Source organism: Dendronephthya gigantea, unplaced genomic scaffold (assembly GCF_004324835.1).
Source record: "Dendronephthya gigantea isolate DGI-Jeju-01 unplaced genomic scaffold, DenGig_1.0 000028F, whole genome shotgun sequence".
Lineage (NCBI taxonomy): Eukaryota > Metazoa > Cnidaria > Anthozoa > Malacalcyonacea > Nephtheidae > Dendronephthya > Dendronephthya gigantea.
Window position 1 is genome coordinate 173,211 of NW_021163038.1, and position 20,567 is coordinate 193,777.

The following is a 20,567-nucleotide window of genomic DNA, read 5'->3' on the forward strand; positions in this document are numbered from 1 at the left end:
TACATTAAAATAAAACAATTTTTCATATTGTTTGAATAAAGGCTTCCTCGCCTCGCCTCCTTCAATCTTAGCTGATGCATGAAACCACTGCACAATAAATAATATTTAATGCCTTAAAATCCCGTTATGATATAATTATCAGCAGTCCACTGGTTATGAGATGTATCTTATTAGTGCTTGCGTAAATTCTTTTCTTTGAGATGCATGTGTTTTGCATTGAGGTCCAGTTAGTCCACGATCATCCCTGCATCGCAGGCCATCCGCCATCGCCCGATTATATGAGGTCATCGGGGCCTGTTCAATGTCCTATTGTTTGAATCTGGATAGGAATGTCTGTAATAGTCGATTTGATTCGCTAGTAGATCCAGGTCCTCGCGCAGTTTTTGATTAGGATCCGATGGGTAACCTGGAACCAAGTATGTCATTAATGTCACTGATGTCAAGAGTTCAACTGGATTAAGAAACGTCTTCAATGAAATTGTACTAACCCTTGAAGTGATTTGCTGCATAATGTGGTATCCTAGATGTCCCAGGTTGTATCCTCGATATCCCGTGTGATCCTTCGCCATCACCACGAGACTCTGAATTTTCTTCGTGGGTAGCACTATCGGAGGCCTGCGGTTCATCAGCGGTTTCATCTCTCCTTGGTTGGTTAGCTTTATGTTTGGCAAATATCTTGGCATAAGACGATGGTTCTTTTGCTCGTTGAGGAATCTTAGACATTCTCACGCTGATGATGTAGAAAACAATAAACAGACAATAAGCCGGGTTTAGTAGCACTTCAGTGCAAGATCAACAAACCTTCCTAAACTCGGCGGACTCTGGTGGTATACGGTTCATGGAAACGACGGCAATTAATGTGAAAATCTCAAATACAAACCTTCTATTTGGACCATTCGTCTGTTCATTTGGGTTCCCCTCTTCGACATCATTATTTACCTTATCTAAAAAGTAATATTTATGTTAGATTATTCTATCAGTTCTAAGCTGACCTTTCCAAAAGCTCCAGAAAGGATCATATGCCATTGATTCATCTCACCTTGGGAAAAAGTCGATGATTTTGTTTCAGCGTTGCTGTTTTGTCTACTTTGATGTTTCGCCAACCACTCGACATCTTTTTGGATATTCAGTAAAGTCGGCTGCGGTCGTGACTGCCCGGCAGGTTTAGGCGCTTTCTCGGGGCTGGTCGTGGGATTTGATCTTGTTTTTCTCACCGGAGGTAAGCAGACGACACTGCTCGGGGTTGTGGCGTTACCAACATCCTTTGATTCACTACTAGTTGCTTTATCACTGTCGCTGACGCTATTGTTGCTAGGCAACGGCGATGTTCCGGGGGAGGTGAGTAGTTTCGGGTCGTCTGTTAATGATCTCATCCGCCCCAGGCCACTGGGTAAGCGGGACGATGAGGAGACAGCGCTGGAGCTTCGGCTACGAACATTAGAAAGAAATGAATCAATTTTTCGTATAGTAATTGGAAGAATTGAAAGACATCTGTGTTTTGACTGGCGATAAAACTCTAAAGCAGGATTTCATTCGCATTCAGACTAATGCAAGGTAATAGTGGATCAACAAGAGATGCTGCCAGTTGATGACTAGTAAAAAGTTAAAAGGAAACGTTGACAGATGGAGTCCAAACTCGTGTGTACCTTTCCAATTGTTCCAACTTCTTTACCAACATTTCATTTTCTCGTGAGATTACCTGAAAAGATAATAACAGATGATCCAACCTGATCAATATAAATGAAGCGTTTATTTTCTACAATCCTATGCTCTACATGAACTTACGATATTCTGTCTTCTCATTGTATCCCTGCTCGTGTAGAGATCACCATTCTCTGTCCTAGTGAGGCAACAGTCGAGACCATCAGATCAGTGGAAGATAACACGTAGCATTATTACTATGATTGGCTTTATGTCAGCAATTTTGGCTTTATGTCAGCAGTTTCTAATACTCAGGCTACCTTAAGTTTTCATTTTCCACCATGTACTCCTGAAGCATGTCGTAAAGTCCCGGAGGTAAACTAAATATATGAAAGATTATTGACTCAATGTCTAGTCATATCTCGTCGGTGTAGGTGGAGAACAATCCAGTTCTTGTTTCTAGATCAGCGAGACCTACCTGGCTGAACGTTCAACGGACATTGCCTGCCAAGGGGTTGGCGTTCTCTCTTCGTCCGTATCTGGAGAAGGTAAGAAGAATGTTTTGGTGTAAAACGTTTATACTTGGAAGATTTAATCTAGAACTGTATTGCATCTCTGTGGCCGGTTGTTCGAAAGGCGTTTAGCTTAAACGGTGGATAAGTTCAAAATGGAAAACAAAGAGCAAGTTCAACGGCAGGGCTGAAGCTATGTCCGTGGACCCAGAAAACAATCATTGATCGTGTATTAAGAATTGCATTTAATCCCTCTATTTCATGAAATTTGAGCGTGTAAGTGTGTGGATATTTTGTGTAGTGTTTGATCGTCTTAACAGTTTTATTACCAGTCGAAAGAGGAGTCTCTCTCAGGCTCTCCCCTCCATCATCAGTCCAGGGTTCAACGCTTGATACAGAGGCTGATGTAGGACGCGATGATGAAACGCCAAACTATAAGTGAAAGAAATTACAACATTTTTATATCTGTTGCTTGGCTTCTGTCAGTCATAGCAATTCCTCAGCTATCTTTCAGCTATCTTTCCCGTGGTTATTTTGCCAGGTACTTTGCCAACAACCAACACCTACCTGATTTTTAAAATACGAATTTTCTTTTCGTAATAGTTTAATTTCGCGTTTTAAACTAAGAATTAGTTTCTCCTTGGGATCCTAAACACGCCGGAGAATACGTTAGTTTAAGCAGGTGGGGAAAAACAAATAGTTTGAATTAAATTTTCAAGATGTGAAGGGATGAATCAATCTAACCATTTGAACGACTGGTTTATTTTTAATCTTCTTCGCTCTCTGTGCATAACGAAGGGTATTCAATGTGTCAGACACGGCGTAAGAGGAAGGTGATATGCAGGCAATCTATACAAGAAAGATGATCTTTCAGGATTCATCCCGTTGAAAGAGCGGGATGACGTGAAGAGAATAAGTTGGTTGTATTCTTCTTCGTTTACCATAAGCGTCATTCCATCACCACCAATGCTTTTCGCTAATAACTTGGTCAGTTTGCTGTCACGGTAAGGAATGTGTCCATTTCGTTTCTTAGCATCACTCAATGCTGATATGCAGTTACCTACACAACACGACATTTTTAAAGATGTAGACTTCGTTTTCGACTAGATTTATTGGATCTTTGAATGATAATGGTCTGTGTAAATATAACTACCTAAAGTTAGTAAACTTTTGTTGATGTTCTGTGATTCAGTGAACAATTCCCCAGATGATTTTTCGTTTCCTTCACTCGTTCGTTACCTGGGATATAAAACTTAGATATAATTCGAATTATTTTCAGCTGAAAACAAGGTTGATTTAAGTGAGAGATGCAGCTCTTTTTGAATGACGATGCGGCTCAAAGTTAGCGTCAAGTAGGATTCATGTCTATGACTAAACTACAGAGAAATGGTTGGTTTAGCCCTGGGCATGTCCAAAACCATCCTATGATGTAACCTGTCATGTAAAAGGGACAAGGTATTGCAGTGCTGTCCTAGTGCAAACCAGTTGATGTAATAATTTATACCCGCCAAATCAACAAAACAAAGTTTTCCATATTTCATGATGACAAAATCACCATCTTCATCTGCTTCGCTCTATAAGAGAAATATTTAGAAATGGTACTAATATTGTGGTGTTTCTTGAATGGTTGGTTAAACAACGCTTGCAGACCGCAAAAGACAGTTGTGTTAATTTGCAACTCACTGTTTCGATGTCCAGGTTCAGTGTTAACATGCAGTGACTTCGGCTGGAATGATCGTTGATGCAATGAGCTCTCACTTGACGATTTTGCAAACCTTGAAAGAAATCTCACAATGATTAGAATTATGAACGCATAACAAAACTGTGAAGAAGCTGGGAACAAGCGACATTGGCGTAGTTCTCTGCATGCGTCGGTGTAACTTGGACACCGTGGGGGTGTTTACCTTCTTCCAGAACAGCCATCAGATCATCCTCATTTTCACACGTGACACAAAACAAATCCTCCACGTAGAAGCCACGATCTGCTGACCAGCGGACGACGAGCGAATCACGTGAAGAAGACAGCTCCAACAAGTCTTGTACCTGGTGAAATGAAACCCAGTTCAGGGGTTCAGTGATAAAAGGCGAGATTTCAGAAGAATCTCAATGAGCTCCAAAACAGTTTCATAGTTCATACCCTCTCGTTGTAGACCTCCAGGTAAGATGCTTTCAATGTGAAAGATGCTTGTTTGCTTCTCATTTGCTTGATGAGATAACGGAACGATCTGAAACATGTAGAATACGAAATTTAAAGACTCGTGTGACTATAGTTACCATTGCAATGATCATGTATGTTTAAAAGAAAGAAAGGTGGATAACTTGAGTTCCATTGTGTTCACCTTTGCATCAGTCCAAATGAATCAGCTGATATTTGAAGAGCATTTCCATTTTCATCCCAATTGCTGCCCTGTGTTGTCAGGTATAAAATATTAGAAATTTGAAAAGAATTAAACGTGATTTGTGATTGCGAGAGAGAGTCATCATACCAAGTTCACTGGTCCAGTCAGTGTATAGGTCTTTCCTGATCCCGTTTGCCCAAATGCCAGCACAGTGCAGGAATATCTTGAGAAACATTGAAATATTTTTTTAATGACTGGATAAGAATGCAGAAACAATGGTAAAAATCTTGCATTTTGAAGCTTGGATAGCTCTATCCAACATTCGTACAGTCTCCAGCACTCAAATACAATTACTTTCAATTTCTAATGACACAAGCGACTGATCAATTAAAATATTGAATAGCACTCGTATAAAACGCTTAGAACCAATAAGTTTTTAAAAAATACTGCGTGTGGTTTATTTTACAGGCAGGCAATGAGAAGATAGTTCCGCGGGATTTTGAAGATGCGCATGTCGCTTGGTGAAGATGAAACCCGACAGACGATACCCTGAGGCGTTAGATGAGAAATATGCTTCTGCAGAACTCGTGCAAATATTGCGTGTTTCTCGACCCTAATACCACCAAACGATAGCCGAATATGTCCAGGTTAGTTCATCAAGTATTCCTTTTGTTATTCGGGTAGCTATTACTGTTAAATACTGCTTCAGGATATTATTCTATGGCTATGCAAGTCGTTAATATACAATAACCTTGTTCTTGCGCAAGAACCATGCTTTATTGTAGTAGTGTTTATATTTTATCAAACTATTTGTTTGTGGGATATAAGAGTTTTAGCGAAACAAGTTCGAAAACAGAGGACGCTATATCGATAAGTATTTCCGGCATTCGAATACGTTCAATGAGAAATAGCGAGCATAAAATTTAGAGCGTTTCTTCGTCGGTATTGTCTTGCTACAATGGCGACAATTAAAAGGTGAATCGTGGGTGATTTAGTATATTATTTGCAGTAAACTTGAACGTTTCACGCTAAAAAAAGGTGCATGCGTGAAATGTGATCGACATGAAGGATTAAACGGATTTTATTCGCATAATCTTTTTGTCATCTGAATACCATAATCTATGGTAAATATTTGTAGGATATTCCTGTGAGAGGGAAGAGATGCAAATGATGCCTACCCTTCCAGTGCCATGTCTATTAGATGTTTGATTCCACATTCCTCAAACACCTGAATAAAGAGAAATATATTTCATCTGAGGTGAACATTCATTGGAATGATTGCATTATGAGAAATATTACTGAAGAGCAGTGATTCAGACCTTTTCCTGGCTAGCGTTATGAGGAAGAACTCGGTTGAATGTGAATGGTTTGCTCTGACCAATATTATTGTCAATCTAAAAAAATGCAACCATTTTGTAGAATTTTATTACCATATGATATTCTGTGTCCTCTTACCCAACCAAAGAAAAGTACAATCCTTTTGATATTAGAGTAATCAATTTTCTCTCCTTGAAACCCCAGGGTGTCTGCTCAAAATGTGGGAGTTATCCTGCTATTTCCTGCAATATTCTCACTCACTTAGTCTAAACATATCATCTAACTCCAAGAAACTACCTCAATTGACAGTGCCAGATTCCAGAAGAAATTTTGAGCTCACTTATCAAGTTTATAGAAATGAAATATTATTTTAATATGAACTATAATATTCAAAAAGTTTTTTTGAAAATTTATGCCTATTTTTAAACACAACAATTTAATGGTAGTGTATTTATAAAAATAGTTAAAACAGGTTGCAAAGTGCTGGCTAATGACTATTATTCAGTATAAATAAGGCAATTAGTTCAGTCTAAACTAACCCATATAGCAGCCCCTTCATCAGGGACATTGACAATATCCTGATCTTTGCGTTGTTTTTCAGGTACACTCAACGGCCGCACTCTGCAAGTGATCAAAACATTCTCATCAAAAGGGGTTTCCATTCTCCCATAGACATCTTACCACAGTCAACCGTCACAGCTCAAACCTTGCAAGGTATTGTAATCATAAATCTTTTCCAAAGACATTAATTTGTGGCTTGACATTATGTTAGCCTATAAATCTGTTAATTATGATGGGTTTCGGGTTGAAGATTACATGTAAATAATCCAAACAGCTTAAACATAATTGCAATTAGTGATATCTTGATCTTTCAATGTTTTTTATCAGGAATGCAAATCAATTATTGTACTAATATTAGGTACAAGGGGGCAGATTTAAAGTATATTTTATAAACCATACATCACCTTACAACCACATGAATATTATCACCATTGCTTCCACTGTCTGAGCGGTCACTATCTTCAGTTGTTGGTGATTTAGGTGAAGTTGAACCAGTTTCCTTGCTGGAACTTAAGAAAGTACAGCAATACAGAGTTTATTATATATTTATATGCCATAGTATAAAATTTGCATTATTTGCAGTCCTTTTGTAAACGGGGATATTTATAGCGGCGTTATTGTGTAATATCTGATTTAGTCCGAAACAATATTTTGCCAGCTGGCAATAAAAAAAGGCAATATTATCGGCAATTAGTCTAAATACAACAGATTGCGGTTGCTAGATAATTCATAAGTTGGCCAAAAAGAAGGATTTCGTAGTCAGTATCTTTTTAAAATTACAGATCTATACGCTCAGAGTTACTGTAATGTATTATACAAGGTAGTCTCAAAAAAACAAACTTTAAATGAAATAAAACGCGATCAATTTTGCATGGGTAATCTCGGCCGTCTCACGGACCTGTCGTGTTTTTATAAACAACTACATGTTTGCATCCGTTTTAAATACACAAAACACGCAAACCTGTGCTTTATAAAACTTTAAGAAACGAAACGTAAAGAATAAAAGTACCTTTGGGCAATGCCATTAGCTATTTTCTCTCCGTACTCATGCGATGGACCCGCAATGTTTTTTAATCCACTTGGTCTTTTAATAGGTTTCGTTGTTGTGGTGGTAGCTTTAGGGCTTTGGCTATCTTGCATCACGCTGTGAAGCGTTTATGTTCTGCGGAAATACAACACACGACCGCAGTTCCACACACACGGTTTAAGTAGGTTCACAAACAACGGTGGAGCTCTTTGTTCGCGTCGACATGAAAGCAAATAACGGGAAACCATCTGTAAACATGATTTATACAAAGCACAAATTAGCTTCGGCCGTGTCCTGTCTCCTCCCTCCCGACAGTTTACACGCGCATTTCAACTGAACAGTACTTCAAAAACGATTTAAAAAACATCTACCTGTACATGGTCGTTTATCAATATAGCTTTTCACACACGATTATAGGCAGTAATCTTTTCTGACGAAGCGACAATAGTGGTTGTTTTACGCACCCATTGATAAAGTATATTAAACGTTGCTGCGTAGCAACCACATACCGCTACAATACAATGTTTCCTTAAAATTTAATTGTCCTTTATTATTTCACAACCCAGACAAATATTATGTTTACTTTTGATAGCTTTGCTCAAATTAATCTGTCGGAAACTGTCCAGAATGCTGATTTCAATCGCATTGCAATTTTTAAATAAAACCTTGCCTACCTTGTTTGTCTTGACCATTTTAATGCCATCGCTCATCAAGTGGTAACCCCCTCCTGGTTTTACGCGTTTTTGAGATAAAACAGGGGGGTGCTCTGGCTGTTATTCTATATTTGTGGTGGCAAAGGTCATTCAGACCCCCTATTACAAAGTTCCAAGCAATAAAAAACGATTTTAAAAAGCCTTCAGCAAATCTGAGAATTCGGCATTTGTTTACCAGAATGTGTTTGCACGGTTGACGCATATTGAAATTGTTATTTTTCTAGAGAATACCTGAACTGAGTCAAACTCCCTCACACACAAATTCATTCAATAAAACATGTTTTATATAATTTATATAATACAGAAAGCTAAGCTTTACAATTTAGAAAAATAATTTAAATCGTATATAACAGTCCGTCTATCCACAGTTAATAGAAGATCATAGCCAAGTGCAGCAAGTTTTTCTCACCCCGGTCAAATTAGTTCTAACCGTTCTTTTGCCTTTGTATAAATGAAAACAGCAAGAATTATCTGGGAAAATACACTATTGAATACACCTTTTGGACTTTAAAAGTCTGATCGTGTTCATCGCTGCTGAAGGTCAACACTCGCTCGTTCACATAGTTTAAGAAACTCGTCCTGAAAAAACAATGTTTACAGATTTATTGAACTGTGGTAGTGTGGTATTTTTAGGTGGGGAATGGTAATTTGACGTTGCTAACTGTGTTACTGTTGTACTGGTATGTTAACAGCCGCGTGCAATGATAATGGTATGGTGTACTTTATCACCAACCTGTTTCGATAACTGTCTCGCCATTTTCCGTCCATGTTGAAGTAGTTCCGCTATAGACTCCTCTTTGCTTCTCAACTCGTTCAATTTCGTTTGCAACGCTTCTTCAAGCGCTACGCAATTGCGACATTGCTCGGGCTGTTTCTAAAAGCAGAAACCATATTTATCGAGAGATTAACCGCCTCCCCTGTCACTCCCATTTCTAACAACCCCACCTCCAAAATTAGATGGTAAACGGTGTGTTCACCACATCGTTCATTACATTAGTACAACCAGAGACAATCCAAAAGACATTTGGATTTTCTATGGTACAACTCACTTGTTTCGTTAAGGCGCGTAGTTTGGTTTTCAGCAATTCTGTTTCGTCCGTAACTCTCGCCAGCTCTTTCGTAAGTTCGTCCAACTGTCGTTGTCTTTCCCTGCAAACATTTGCGCGATTTAGTTTTTCACAGTTATCGTAAAAAGAAATCGTTGCAGAGCCAGTTAGAAATCCCGTTTCTTGTCAAATAATTCAGAAGTTGATTCACCAATATGTGAGAAATGGTAATGGAGATTTCTATAGGTCTATGTCATACTTTGAATTGTTATTCATTGCAGATTCCAACTGCATTTTAAACATAGAAATTTTGGCATCACGTCCAGCCAGTTCCTCCTTGTGTAACTGCTGGAATTCCAACAATTTTGCTTGGTTCTAAAAGAAATTAAAGCTTACATAATGTCTTAAATCTCATCCCAGACAATTTTTCATTTCTACTGCAAGGGTATACTTGAACATAGGGCCTGTCACATACACATACCTCTTTCAAAATTGCTTCTATTTTTTTATCATATTTTGTTTTTGTTTTTGCTAGTTCTTCCCTCATCTTGTCCGTCTCTTTTGACCGCTCTGTTATCGCTTCTTTTAGACCTTTTATTTGCTCATAAAAACTTTCAATTTTGCTTTCGTGTTGTGCAATAATTTCTTTGTGTTTTTGTAGATTCTGGTTGTATTCACCCTCCTTGGGAAATATAATGTAAAATATGGGAGAATTGTAATGATTTTGTGGTGAATACAAAGGTAAGCAAGAATTATTGATAAAATGCCAAAACTGGTTGTCATGGGTGAAGTGTCTCTTCCATGTTATTTATAATATGAAGGAGATTAGTTGAACATACTTTTTCATCTAGTTTCTGTTGTAAATCATTTATCAATTTGTTTTTAAGTTTCAACTCTTCTCGTAACTGACTTGTCAACTTTTGTAAGGACATGTATTTCTGGTATAGCTTCTGGAAAGCAAATATAGAAGAAATTTTAAGCAATTTTTGATTAGAGCAAAAGCAAAGCAAGTCATGCCAAGTTGACAAGATGCGGGCTCATTTCCACATCTAATTTTGGCCAAGCCTAATATCATCTGCAGTTACACAGAGTAACATATCTTATACTACTATAATATGCCTGTAATAGTGAACATTGCTTGCATTTATATGGGTCAAATAAGGCTGCTTTTCAATAAACTGGCAACATCAATGTTGACCAGTGAAGGTGCTTGCAGTCTGTAACCATAACAACAGCAAAAAGTAACAAACTTGTAGCACCAACTGCAATACCTCATAATCACGATTTGATTGCAAGCCATCACAATTCTTTGCACTTCCAGCCCCAGGTCTGTTTGATCCATGTATAGTGTAGCCTCTGACCATATCCAGTGTCCATTTTAAGTCAACACTCCCCCGTGGGCTGACAGACACACACCGTGGGGAGACAGGTGGCAATTTTGTAGTACTGTCGGACTTTGCCTTTGCATGAAGGGAAGTTGTGCTAACGCTGGACGATTTCAGGCCTTTTACTGTCGGTTTTAAATCCGTTCGTATTCTTGACATTACGATATCATATTGAACTATAAAACCACCAACTTTCGCTCGCAAAAGCAACGACCCAGAGTCGCTAGGCACCGCAGAAAGTCAACGAGGTAGAGAAAAAGCCACCCATATAAAAGATAGTAAAAAGGCTATAGGAATATGTTCATATCTTGTCACAAATCACTCCAACTTCCTAAAGTTTGCCTTGAGTTTCTCCATAAAAAGCACAGCGTAATAAAAACAGCAGTTGACACGTATTTAATAATTGTTTACATACAATAATTATGCACAATTTGCAAACAGTAATTTTGATTTTATGAAAATTTGCATTCGTGTCCTTTGGTCACGAAAGTCTCGAAAGAGATTGAGGCGAGCTCGAAGAGGTACAATAATAGCACGAAAGAGTGAAATAAAACACGAAACGAGAAAAACGAGAACGAAGTGACATTTTCACGCACGTTTAAAAAGCCTTAAAATGTGTTGGATACTTAAGTCATCTAATATGAATGAAATCGTTCATCACTCATTCAGCAATTAATCTTCGATGAAACAGATACTGATTTGTGCAATTACAGGATGGATAAATAATATATATCTTAAGTTGCAGTGTTGTCAGTTGTCACGTAACTATAGGATTAAAAAGTATGCATTTATTTCATGCTTTTTACATTATTATGTTTCAAACACAACACCCCCAATTTCAGTATATAACGAATGCAATACATTCCGGGCAAGATTAGTATTTTATATCTGTCTTAAGCTTTATTATAGTTCTAGCTCTGGTGGTTTTAAATAGGGTAATCTTGCTTGCGTTTTCTTGCGATGTGCTCGCTTGTGTTGCTGTCCCTCCGTTCTGTTCACGTCTCGTTTTACAACAGTTTTTGTAGCTCCAGTCAGCGTCAAGTGGGGCAAATGTGGAACGCCAGTTAGGAACGAGCTTCCCTCCTTTCTTTCGTGAATTCCGCGCGTCCGAAGTACGTGTTTGGGTGGAGGTCTCAACTGTGGTAAACCTGTCAAGCAAATCTTCTTCTCTGGTACTCTAGATAAAGTAAAGCCCGTAGGCATAGCTAAGAAAGAGTGGTAGCAAAACTGATTGTCGTACTTGGCTTTCATCTCTCCAAGATGTGTATAAACGTGTTTGCGTGATCAAAAAGATGGTTTATGCTATCAAAGCTACTTATTTTGATAAAAAAAGATCAAACAGCTTCAGGGATTTGATATATTTAAGAGCTCGCTCGAGCAAACCTTCAACAACGACCTTCTTAAGTTCTTAACTCTATCACGTATCCTTAGTGAGTTGAACTAAACTTTCACTAAACACAGGCTGTGCATATTAACAAATTTCAGCTAGATCAATTCAGACTTAAGCTTATCATGTTCTTCAAACTGAACAACAGAACAAGCAACTAGGCTGAGTAATTCTCTCTCAAAACTTTCCCGCAATTCTCCTCCGAGTGCGGTTGAATTCCTCTCAATCATTCTCTTGTTTTTTTTTATGCATCAAATAATAGAAGGCTAGAAGCCTGCCAAAGTGATTAACATTCTTTTCAGCATTACACCGAGCCAAAAGGTCAGGGAAACATGCTCAAATTCCTATTCAAGCTTTAAATATCGTAAGAAATTTCCAAAACCAAATCTAAATTGACAGTGATGAACATTCACATCGTGTTTGTTCGCCCATTGTTTCCAACTTGATCGCTCACGATAAATTGACAGTTGCTTCTCGAATCATGTTGTCTGCTTTTTGTTTGCTCATTAAGAGCGTGATCACTGCTAAATATTTAATGAAAAATGTCAATCTTGTCCTACTGACCTTATATCAATAAATTTTGAAAAATTATCATCTTCCGTGATCGATTTTGTATTGCGATGGACCTGGAAATTGCCTTCCTCCCAGTCCAGGGACGCGTTTGCGACCGTGTGCTTTTTGCGATATTCGTCAATGTATTTCTCCGCATCTGAAAAATGATGAAATTTGCCTTCCTCAGACGGATTGGTTTTGAATTTCATTCTGTTCACAACGCTATGTTGTGTCTGTGATTGCGTGTATTTGGTTTTTGATCCACTTTCCACGACTTTTTTCTCAATTGGAGGTAAATGCCAGCCGCAAATATGACTTTCCCTCTCCATAAAAGTCAACCAATCTGAGTTGTCCCATAAAGAAATAACACTCGCAAGCCAGTTGGCAACCGTTTGCTCGTAATGTAGATCTATCTGGATTCGTTGTTTAAAAATTCATTTGCCAATTTAGATAGAAATACGGTGATTAACAGCTTGTGTGATTCATATTTGTCTAATCATTACCGCCAGTTTGATCAGTGTACGCGCAGTTTTAATGCCCTGGGTTTGTTTAATTTCTCAGCTTCGCGTCTCTCAGTTGTCATGTTGCATGATATTAAACAAAATATTGTAACTTGATATATTATTTCCTGCTTCAAATCGCATTGAGGTAGTGATATTGACGTCTTGTTATCAACCCTAGCCCACGTGCATTCTTTTTTGCAGAAATCGCAAAGTGATACGATCCAGCAATCGTAGATCATCAACAAAAATATTCTTTAAAATCTTACCCCAAAACGAAGAAATATTTTTGACCAAAAACGTTAGGTCCTGATAGATAGGTTTTTGATAAATAGACCTGGCAACCTTGCACGTGATGCACATGGTTGGTTGGTTGGTTGGTTGGTTAGGGGCATTTTGGTGGTCGATTTTTAGGTGCCTAATGTTACAGGGGTGCCCCCTTTCCCTCCCTGTAGATTCAGAGCAGGCATGACGGGTGCCTATGGACTGGACCCGAACTATAATGATTGTTTCCATGGGAACGCAACTGTTTCCATGACAACGGTGCTTTTTCAAAATGGTGGATTTTTAAGTTTTAGGAAAAAGGAGTGAATTTTTGCAAAAATGTCAACAGAAAATTCTTTTTCAGCTGGTGAAGGAGAAGGACACGAGTCTCCCCGTGCATCCCCAGTCACACCGAAAAGCTATTATGACACTGCAGCGTTTGATGAGATGAAAAACAACGACGAGTTGAATGAGTCTCTCAAAGGAAACAGCGCTCTTGTGAGTGGTTTGAAGTAAATGTTTTATTTCTGTTGCTGTGAACATAAAATTAACATATATGTACAATATCGAGAGTCAAATTTCAGTTAGTCTACTATAAATAATGATGGATATTTCTTAAAACATTGCACTCCTAGAATCTTGTTTGGTCATTTGGTATCAACAGAAATATTCCAGTTCACAACATATCTGACGCCAATCGACAGGTTTGCAAAACTAATAATTTTTTTTTCTTACATTTTATATAAGAAATTCACAAGATAACACTCCATGCTTTTTAATATCCCAGGCGGTGTTTTATGTCACAGCCCATACAGGAGTTCTCTATGACTGCATCACCAACAGACAAAAGCTTCTGCAAGGCCACGTAAGTTATACAACTCTTGTATAAGGGTTAAATGTTTCTAATGTTATAAGAGTTTGTTCGATACAGCTATTGTTAAGCAGCTTGTATAATATTTAAAGGTTGTAGTTCTAGTGAAGCACCCTCCTATTTGTTTAGTGCAATGACCTGTCCTGCACTTGTGTTAGTGCAAACAAAAGATGGCTGGTGACAGCAGACGCTGGTGATGATTCCATGATCATTATATGGGACTCATATTCATGGTATGACAAAGATGATTCAAGGTTTGATGATATAAAGGTTTGATGATCTTGCAATGAAATTAATGTTATTTTTGTTGTAGTATTCCTGTGCGGACAATATTTGACCCACATCCTGGAGGAAGCATTGCTGTGTGTATGACAGCTGATGCAAAGTACATTGCAACATTGAGCAGCTCCAGTCCGCAAGTGAGTCACCTTAACACCTTGAGTCAGTCATTGTGAGGTGTTTGCAAATAATTTTTATTATATCTGAAATTATAGAGCATAGTCGCATTTGCGTAACAATGTTATTATTCTTTTAGGTGATGTCGATCTGGGATTGGACAACTGAAAGTAATGATCCTGTCTGCTCTCTGACGCTCAGTGAGGAATATGGCATTCAGGTTTGTCTTTGAAAACTATATATATACTATTGATACATATCACATGTATGTAGGTTTCTCAAGATAGCTTGTTAATTACAGAGTTAACATTGTCTTGTCAGTGTTTACTGCATCTAATATACAAAACACTTTATTTTGACTAGAATTTCATTGCGTTCAGCTCTGAAGATTGTCAACAACTAGTCAGCAATGGTCATGAAAGAGTAGTCTTCTATTTCTGGGTAAGATAGACAAAAATCATGGGCTTATTCATGCTGTAAATGATTAGATCAAACATCACGCCTCTTTGTTGACAACAACTTCCCTTTTAGGACAATGAAGTGATTCACCACTCTGCTCCACCATTAACTGATGAGGTTAGAAAACACATTTTAATTATCTGCAAACCAATAAATACTTTGATCTTTTATAGTATAAACTGTTTATTCTTAGAAGTTCAGACTCCCCAGTTAGGATCATATATTTCTCCACCAATTGAACATTCAATTTTGGAAATCAATTTCTTCTGTGCAGGATTTCAACAAAGTTGTGGGTTTGTTTAGTCAATCAGTGTTTCAGCCAAAGTCAAGCAAGGTTTTGACTGGTACAAGCGTTGGAAATATTGTCGTGTGGGATGTCGTTGCTGGAAATGATATGCCTTGTAATAGAAAAGCCTTTAAGATTGTCCGTCTGCAGGAGAAGGGGATTAATGTGGTCACAATAGTTGACAGGTGAGATATGGTGGATAATAGTGGATATAAGTTAAGGGAAATAAAGTGTACCAATGTGTATGTTTCTTAGTTATATAGTAACTGGTGATGTTGTTGGTCATGTCAAGTTTTTGGATCTAGAACTACGCTTACTAAACTGGTAGGTTTGAATGGATAAAGAGGAATGTCTGGGAGTAAGAGGGGTGTGATTTGGAGGACTTTGAGGGGTAGTGCAAGAGAAGGAAGAAGATTGTGACTGTACCACATTCTTTCTGCAGGTACAATAAACTAGGAGGTGGTCCGATCATCTCAGTGTCGTTCTCTCACGAGCAGATGAACGAAAGCATGTCAACGAGTCCTAAACATCCTCGCTCTGCCACACTCGAAGGAGACCCGTTTGTTGTAAATGACTTCGTTTTTGGAACTGAAACAGCAAATGTTGGACTTTACAAGACAAGAGAGAATACTAACCAGGTTTGTTGGCGTTTGACCATTTGTCCAGGTTTGCCTGAACTGAGATAGCTACGAAAGATAGATATTACATTCTGCGTTATTCTATTTCTGTATTAGTGTATTTGCGAGTGTTAAAAACAACATGTTATGATTTTAGTTTATTCTGAAGCAACATGATGCACCTATCCACGCCATCGCCGCTCATCCCAAAGAGTAAGTTCCATCTTGCCAGCTGTTGCATATCATGATCATGATAACACTGGGCCAGGGATTCATTGTCAACTTCTTCTCAATACAGGGCCAAGATTTGTATTGGAGGATATTCTGGATCTCTTCAACTATGGGACTATGAGAAAAAGTAGGTTACCTTGTTAGATCATTATATATCTTATCATATATCAACGTGGTTTACCATTACAGTAATCATTCTACTCCTTTCTAAGCCATAATTTCAAATCTTATTTCATCTGCAAAATTCTTTCCAGACAACTTGTGATATCTCGTTCATTTGGTTCCAAAGTGATGATCCAGTGTCTCCAGTTCAACCCAACGGGCAGTTTACTCGGTAAATTAGTTTGCATCGCATGGCATTTTAGATCTATCTCTTCAAAAGATCTTGGCAGGTCGACGTCACTTCTTTCTTTCTCCATTTTTGCTATAAAAGAATCGAAATAATGCATGGTAGAGGCCGACCTGATTTAAGAATTCTCCCAAGACACACCTGAAGCCACGAGCGCAGTGGTAAAGTACGACTAGATTACAATATATTACTATATTTCAGCCATGGGCGGTACGGATGGAAGTGTCCGAATACTTGATGCAAGAACCCTTCTTGAAGAGGGAGAGGATGATGGCGTGGCAGTTTTCAAACATTGTCATGACTGTATCACTCATTTGACGTTCTCTCACGACTCCAAATATCTCGCCTCTGCTGTAAGTATTTTGAATAAAGTTTATCGACCCGCTAGTCAAGAATCCACGGTGATCATTGCAGTACTTCTATATCTCGTCTCGCCGTCCTTTTCTCGGTGATTATTCCGTTTTCTCTGAAATTCTAGGACCTTGATCACTGCGTCACCTTGTTCCAAGCAATTCCTGGAAATTTCAAAGAACCCTGGTTATATCTTGGAAAACAGCGAGCTCACTACAAAAGAATAAGTGACATCACGTTTGGTGTGGCTCTGGACTCTGACGTACCTCGTCTTCTGTCCTTAGGGGAGGACAGATTGATGGTAAGATATCTGCTGGGGTGGATCTCATATAGTTTTATTACATCACGTTTTAACCTTTTTAAACCTCTCCAGGTTGAATATGATGTCATCAACAGTGGTATAGATGACGTAAGACTGATCAGTTCAGATCGTATTGAGCAAAGTGCTGTCCCGACATGCCTTGCTTGGTATCCTCCTGTCGTAAAGGAATCGTTTCTGGTCGTCGCTAACGATCAGGTTTGTTGCAATTTCTCGCTAAAATCAATCTAACTTTGCAAATCTGGATTAATAGGAGATGATCCTTACTAGATCTCCTGGAAAAACAGTTAAAACTGATAGAGATATATAAATAAAGTTAGTTTAGTTTAGGTTTCCTCCTGTAGTAACACTGGATCAATAAGAGATGATCCTTATGATACCGTAGGTCAATCCTGTTCACCAATTATTTTTCGTTTTTCTCTCCGTAGTTCAAACTTAAGTTGTACAATTCAACGACAAAAATGTGTAGAAAGACACTACTTGGTCCTACATACGGATCACCTCTCAGAAAGTAAGATTTTACACCAGCATTTACTTCGACATTCCTCAGCAACAAATGTCGTTCATACCCAGCGCTTTCTGCCAATGATATCACAGGAAAACTGGATGATTTTTTCTCCATAGGTTGGTGATGCTGCCGAGTGAGAATGGCTGCGGTGGTCAACATTACATGGGATACATCACTGAGAATAAGGTGCCTTATATGATTGTGCTAAAGTTTAAAATAAACGTCTAATATACCTTTCTAATAATGACGTCAAATACAGCATGCTGTTACACGAAGTTTGATTGGCTCCGTGAAATTAACGAGCCAATCAAAACTTCGTATCGATTCAGACTTCCCGCGTTTGACGTCATGGTATACACCATATTTAGGTTGGTCTCCAGATTCTTCCACTTGATGGAAATCCTCATAAAGCAATGGCGTTGATAGCTCATCCAAGTCATGTGAGTAGAATTCCTTTTAAACAATATTCTGCCAAGGATTGCCTCCAATCAATAAAGAAGAAAGCATTTTCCAACGAGCTAAACGTTTTATGCACCACTGGCAATGTTTATCGTCAGTATTTCAGGAGTGTTTTCCAACACACTTATGTTGCTTTTGTGAAGCTTCATATTGTTTTAACCTGTCGCTTTATTGCTGTATTTTTCTCAGGTTTCCAACGTTGTGTCCTCGTATGATGGCGGTTACTTGTTCACAGCTGGAGGTTGTGATTCGTGCGTGGTGATGTGGAAAGTGAACTCTGAGTACGTGTTTCATGTTACTGATCCAGCAAGGAGAATTCGGTGAATACAGTCACATAGTTTATCTTCAATTCATAATCGATTGTTTTTTGATATTGTTCAGATCGTTGGAGGCGTCTTCTCAGTTGGGCGGTGAGGATCTCGAACCTTTCTATGAATTGTTAGAAGGTGGTCGAGACGGTGAACTATTCCAAGAATTGGAAGATTACTTCTACTACGCACTTCTGAGAAGCCAGAACGTGGACACGATGGAAAAGCGCGAGACCTCCACGAGAATTCCTCTGTCTCAGGTCCCATTCGTGATGCGCGCTCTGGGTTATTACCCGACCGAGCAGGAGGTCGATGATCTTATCAATGAAGTGAAATACAGTGAATATGTCGACACAGGGAAATACGTGCAAGATGTTGACCTGGGAGAGTTCATCAGGTGTAAGTAGAATTGCTTTATTCTCTTCCTATACACGCCATACGTCTGTGCTTCGTTTGTCATTCGAATATTTCTTCAAAACACAAACGTGTTTGTTGTAATGAAGGTGAAATTTAGGTGCATTGCTATAAATAATGCGCTAACCTGAGCGCTAATCAAATAGAATCATGTTAGGTTGCCTCAAATATACGAGGCTGAAGTTAGGGACCAGTCTTGGAGCATATGTTTCGGGGCCTCCGTGCATTGTAAGCTATTAAACTCACTTGATTTTATCATTTTCTGTCCCTAAACTCAGCAAAACTAATCCTAACGTACGTTAATTGTAGTGTACGTGAATCACAGACCAGTGTTTGGTTTGTCGTCAGCCGACCTGGATGACGCATTCACAAGGCTTGGTAGGAAGAATAAAGATGGCACTGTCATGATTCAGAGAGACGCCTTTCTGTCTGTCCTTCAAAACAAAGGTACGTTTCGAAACACGTCGGATTTTAGTAGAATCACGTCCGCAAATGCAATAATTTTTTGATCGATTTTTTTCCGTCAGGCGAACACATGACTGAAGGTGAATTATCGGAACTACTGTCCACCCTTCTCGGAATTGCAGATCTTGGTGGAAGCGCTGAGGTAGGTGGTGTTTCTCAGAAAGAGAACCTCATTAGTTTATTGAAAACACACCTACCGGAGAGAATATCTGCGGACATGTTTCTTGGTAAAGTTCTGGGCTTCGGGGCAGCCAGCGGCGAGCGATGAATTTGATAAATGTTGGTTTTCGTTGCACACGGATTTTGCGCCTTGTTCTCGATTGAACTCGTTTAAAGTGAAGTGTAAATGTTCATTTGTAAAATATTCTTTTAATACCCGAACAATGAATGGTTTAATTTATAAAGTAAAAGCTAAAGAGATATTCATAATAGTGTAGAATGATACAAATAACAAAATCACTGTTTGAATTAACGCAGGCAAATTTAATGTCATAATTTTGAATATTCTTAATATATGTAAAGTTAAAGATATATTCAGCATCACACACACACAAGCAGGCATTCACTTTTACGTATTTCAATATTCATCATTTCCATCCTATTTCGTCCATCATTTTACTCCTCAAAGTACCTCCTGATCTCTCACTTTCTTCCACACCAATCTTTAGCGGTGCCTGCAATATTTTCTTGAAAACTTTTCTACCTTCGTCGTGTTCTTTCAAAATCCTGTGTTGATCTTCCTTACCCCTCATTTTCGTATTTATCTCTTCTAGTACTGCTCTATTCCTCCATCCACCCCTTGTCATCCTAGCAATTCCTTCAGTCTCCTCCATTGATCTATCCTTCTGGCTTTCAGACTTTTCAGTACTCGCTTCTATCCTCAGTCCACCCTGCCTTTCCCTTTCTACGCTATGACTGCCTACTTTGCCGTGTTCTCGTATCTCCCCTAGTATCATATCATGTACTCCTATTATCCCATGTTCACCCTTCGTATCCCTTGCTATCAACATATATCGTAATTTACCCTGTCTGCCTCTTTCTCCTCTATCCTTGGTTAAATGCTTATTGTCACTTATTCCTCCAGCTGTGCCTGGTCTATAATCGTCTACAATTCTTCTTTTGCCCTTCATCAACAACCTGCTCCAAAAATTTTTGAGACTTCCCACTGTCCTCCCCCCATATTCAGAGATTGTCTTCCCCCCATATTCAGAGATCTTCGTCCCTCCAACTTCAGAGATCTTCTTCCCTCCAACTTCAGAGATCTTCTTCCCCCCAACTTCAGAGATTTTC

The 20,567-nt window shown here is 38.7% G+C and overlaps 3 protein-coding genes across 5 annotated transcripts; 1 reads left to right on the forward strand and 2 right to left on the reverse strand.

Annotated features, from left to right (window-relative positions):
- Window positions 1–28: 28 nt before the first annotated feature.
- Window positions 29–8,118, reverse strand: LOC114523537 (kinesin-like protein KIF12). Its single transcript, XM_028544498.1, is given in 26 exon segments — window positions 29–406; window positions 489–730; window positions 881–944; window positions 1,040–1,428; window positions 1,647–1,699; window positions 1,786–1,840; window positions 1,962–2,021; window positions 2,120–2,180; window positions 2,483–2,585; window positions 2,721–2,801; window positions 2,898–3,002; window positions 3,095–3,213; window positions 3,307–3,367; window positions 3,370–3,392; window positions 3,658–3,727; window positions 3,837–3,928; window positions 4,058–4,196; window positions 4,291–4,378; window positions 4,493–4,560; window positions 4,640–4,715; window positions 5,671–5,720; window positions 5,812–5,886; window positions 6,349–6,430; window positions 6,775–6,879; window positions 7,380–7,645; window positions 8,072–8,118. Coding segments are annotated over 25 exon segments (2,514 nt in total). The 5' UTR covers window positions 7,511–7,645; window positions 8,072–8,118; the 3' UTR covers window positions 29–284.
- Window positions 5,059–20,546, forward strand: LOC114523536 (cilia- and flagella-associated protein 251-like). Of its 3 annotated transcripts, XM_028544496.1 has the most exons (27): window positions 5,059–5,139; window positions 6,411–6,523; window positions 9,818–9,897; window positions 13,609–13,742; window positions 13,880–13,948; window positions 14,032–14,109; window positions 14,245–14,348; window positions 14,429–14,534; window positions 14,651–14,731; window positions 14,875–14,952; window positions 15,043–15,087; window positions 15,245–15,441; window positions 15,512–15,580; window positions 15,699–15,894; window positions 16,031–16,086; window positions 16,172–16,231; window positions 16,359–16,438; window positions 16,655–16,806; window positions 16,932–17,105; window positions 17,178–17,321; window positions 17,552–17,634; window positions 17,748–17,817; window positions 18,000–18,071; window positions 18,280–18,371; window positions 18,472–18,797; window positions 19,122–19,259; window positions 19,340–20,546. In XM_028544496.1, the coding sequence occupies exons 4-27, from the start codon at window positions 13,692–13,694 to the stop codon at window positions 19,543–19,545; spliced, it is 2,727 nt and encodes a 908-aa protein (XP_028400297.1). In that variant the 5' UTR covers window positions 5,059–5,139; window positions 6,411–6,523; window positions 9,818–9,897; window positions 13,609–13,691; the 3' UTR covers window positions 19,546–20,546. The 3 variants fall into 3 exon arrangements, with proteins under 3 accessions (XP_028400297.1, XP_028400298.1, XP_028400296.1); XM_028544497.1 differs by lacking the exons at window positions 5,059–5,139; window positions 6,411–6,523 and having other exon boundaries at window positions 9,711–9,897; XM_028544495.1 differs by lacking the exons at window positions 5,059–5,139; window positions 6,411–6,523; window positions 9,818–9,897 and having other exon boundaries at window positions 13,472–13,742.
- LOC114523543 (kinesin heavy chain-like) lies at window positions 8,407–13,279 on the reverse strand. The gene is made up of 8 exons (XM_028544504.1): window positions 12,493–13,279; window positions 10,428–11,718; window positions 9,996–10,106; window positions 9,638–9,838; window positions 9,416–9,531; window positions 9,160–9,259; window positions 8,844–8,984; window positions 8,407–8,689 (listed from the first exon to the last, which is right to left on the reverse strand). The coding sequence occupies exons 2-8, from the start codon at window positions 10,698–10,700 to the stop codon at window positions 8,636–8,638; spliced, it is 996 nt and encodes a 331-aa protein (XP_028400305.1). The 5' UTR covers window positions 10,701–11,718; window positions 12,493–13,279; the 3' UTR covers window positions 8,407–8,635.
- Window positions 20,547–20,567: the final 21 nt, after the last annotated feature.

Excerpts from the sequence above, each read along its gene's own strand:
- LOC114523543 (XM_028544504.1), bottom strand. The coding sequence starts at position 10,700 with ATGTCAAGAATACGAACGGATTTAAAACCGACAGTAAAAGGCCTGAAA. Across the intron at positions 9,839-9,995 it reads AACAGAAACTAGATGAAAAA|GAGGGTGAATACAACCAGAA; the intron begins GTATGTTCAACT and ends ATATTTCCCAAG. Across the intron at positions 9,260-9,415 it reads GCAATGAATAACAATTCAAA|GGAAAGACAACGACAGTTGG; the intron begins GTATGACATAGA and ends AAATGTTTGCAG.
- LOC114523536 (XM_028544495.1), top strand. The coding sequence starts at position 13,584 with ATGTCAACAGAAAATTCTTTTTCAGCTGGTGAAGGAGAAGGACACGAG. Across the intron at positions 14,110-14,244 it reads AAAAGCTTCTGCAAGGCCAC|TGCAATGACCTGTCCTGCAC; the intron begins GTAAGTTATACA and ends CTATTTGTTTAG. Across the intron at positions 16,807-16,931 it reads CCAAATATCTCGCCTCTGCT|GACCTTGATCACTGCGTCAC; the intron begins GTAAGTATTTTG and ends CTGAAATTCTAG.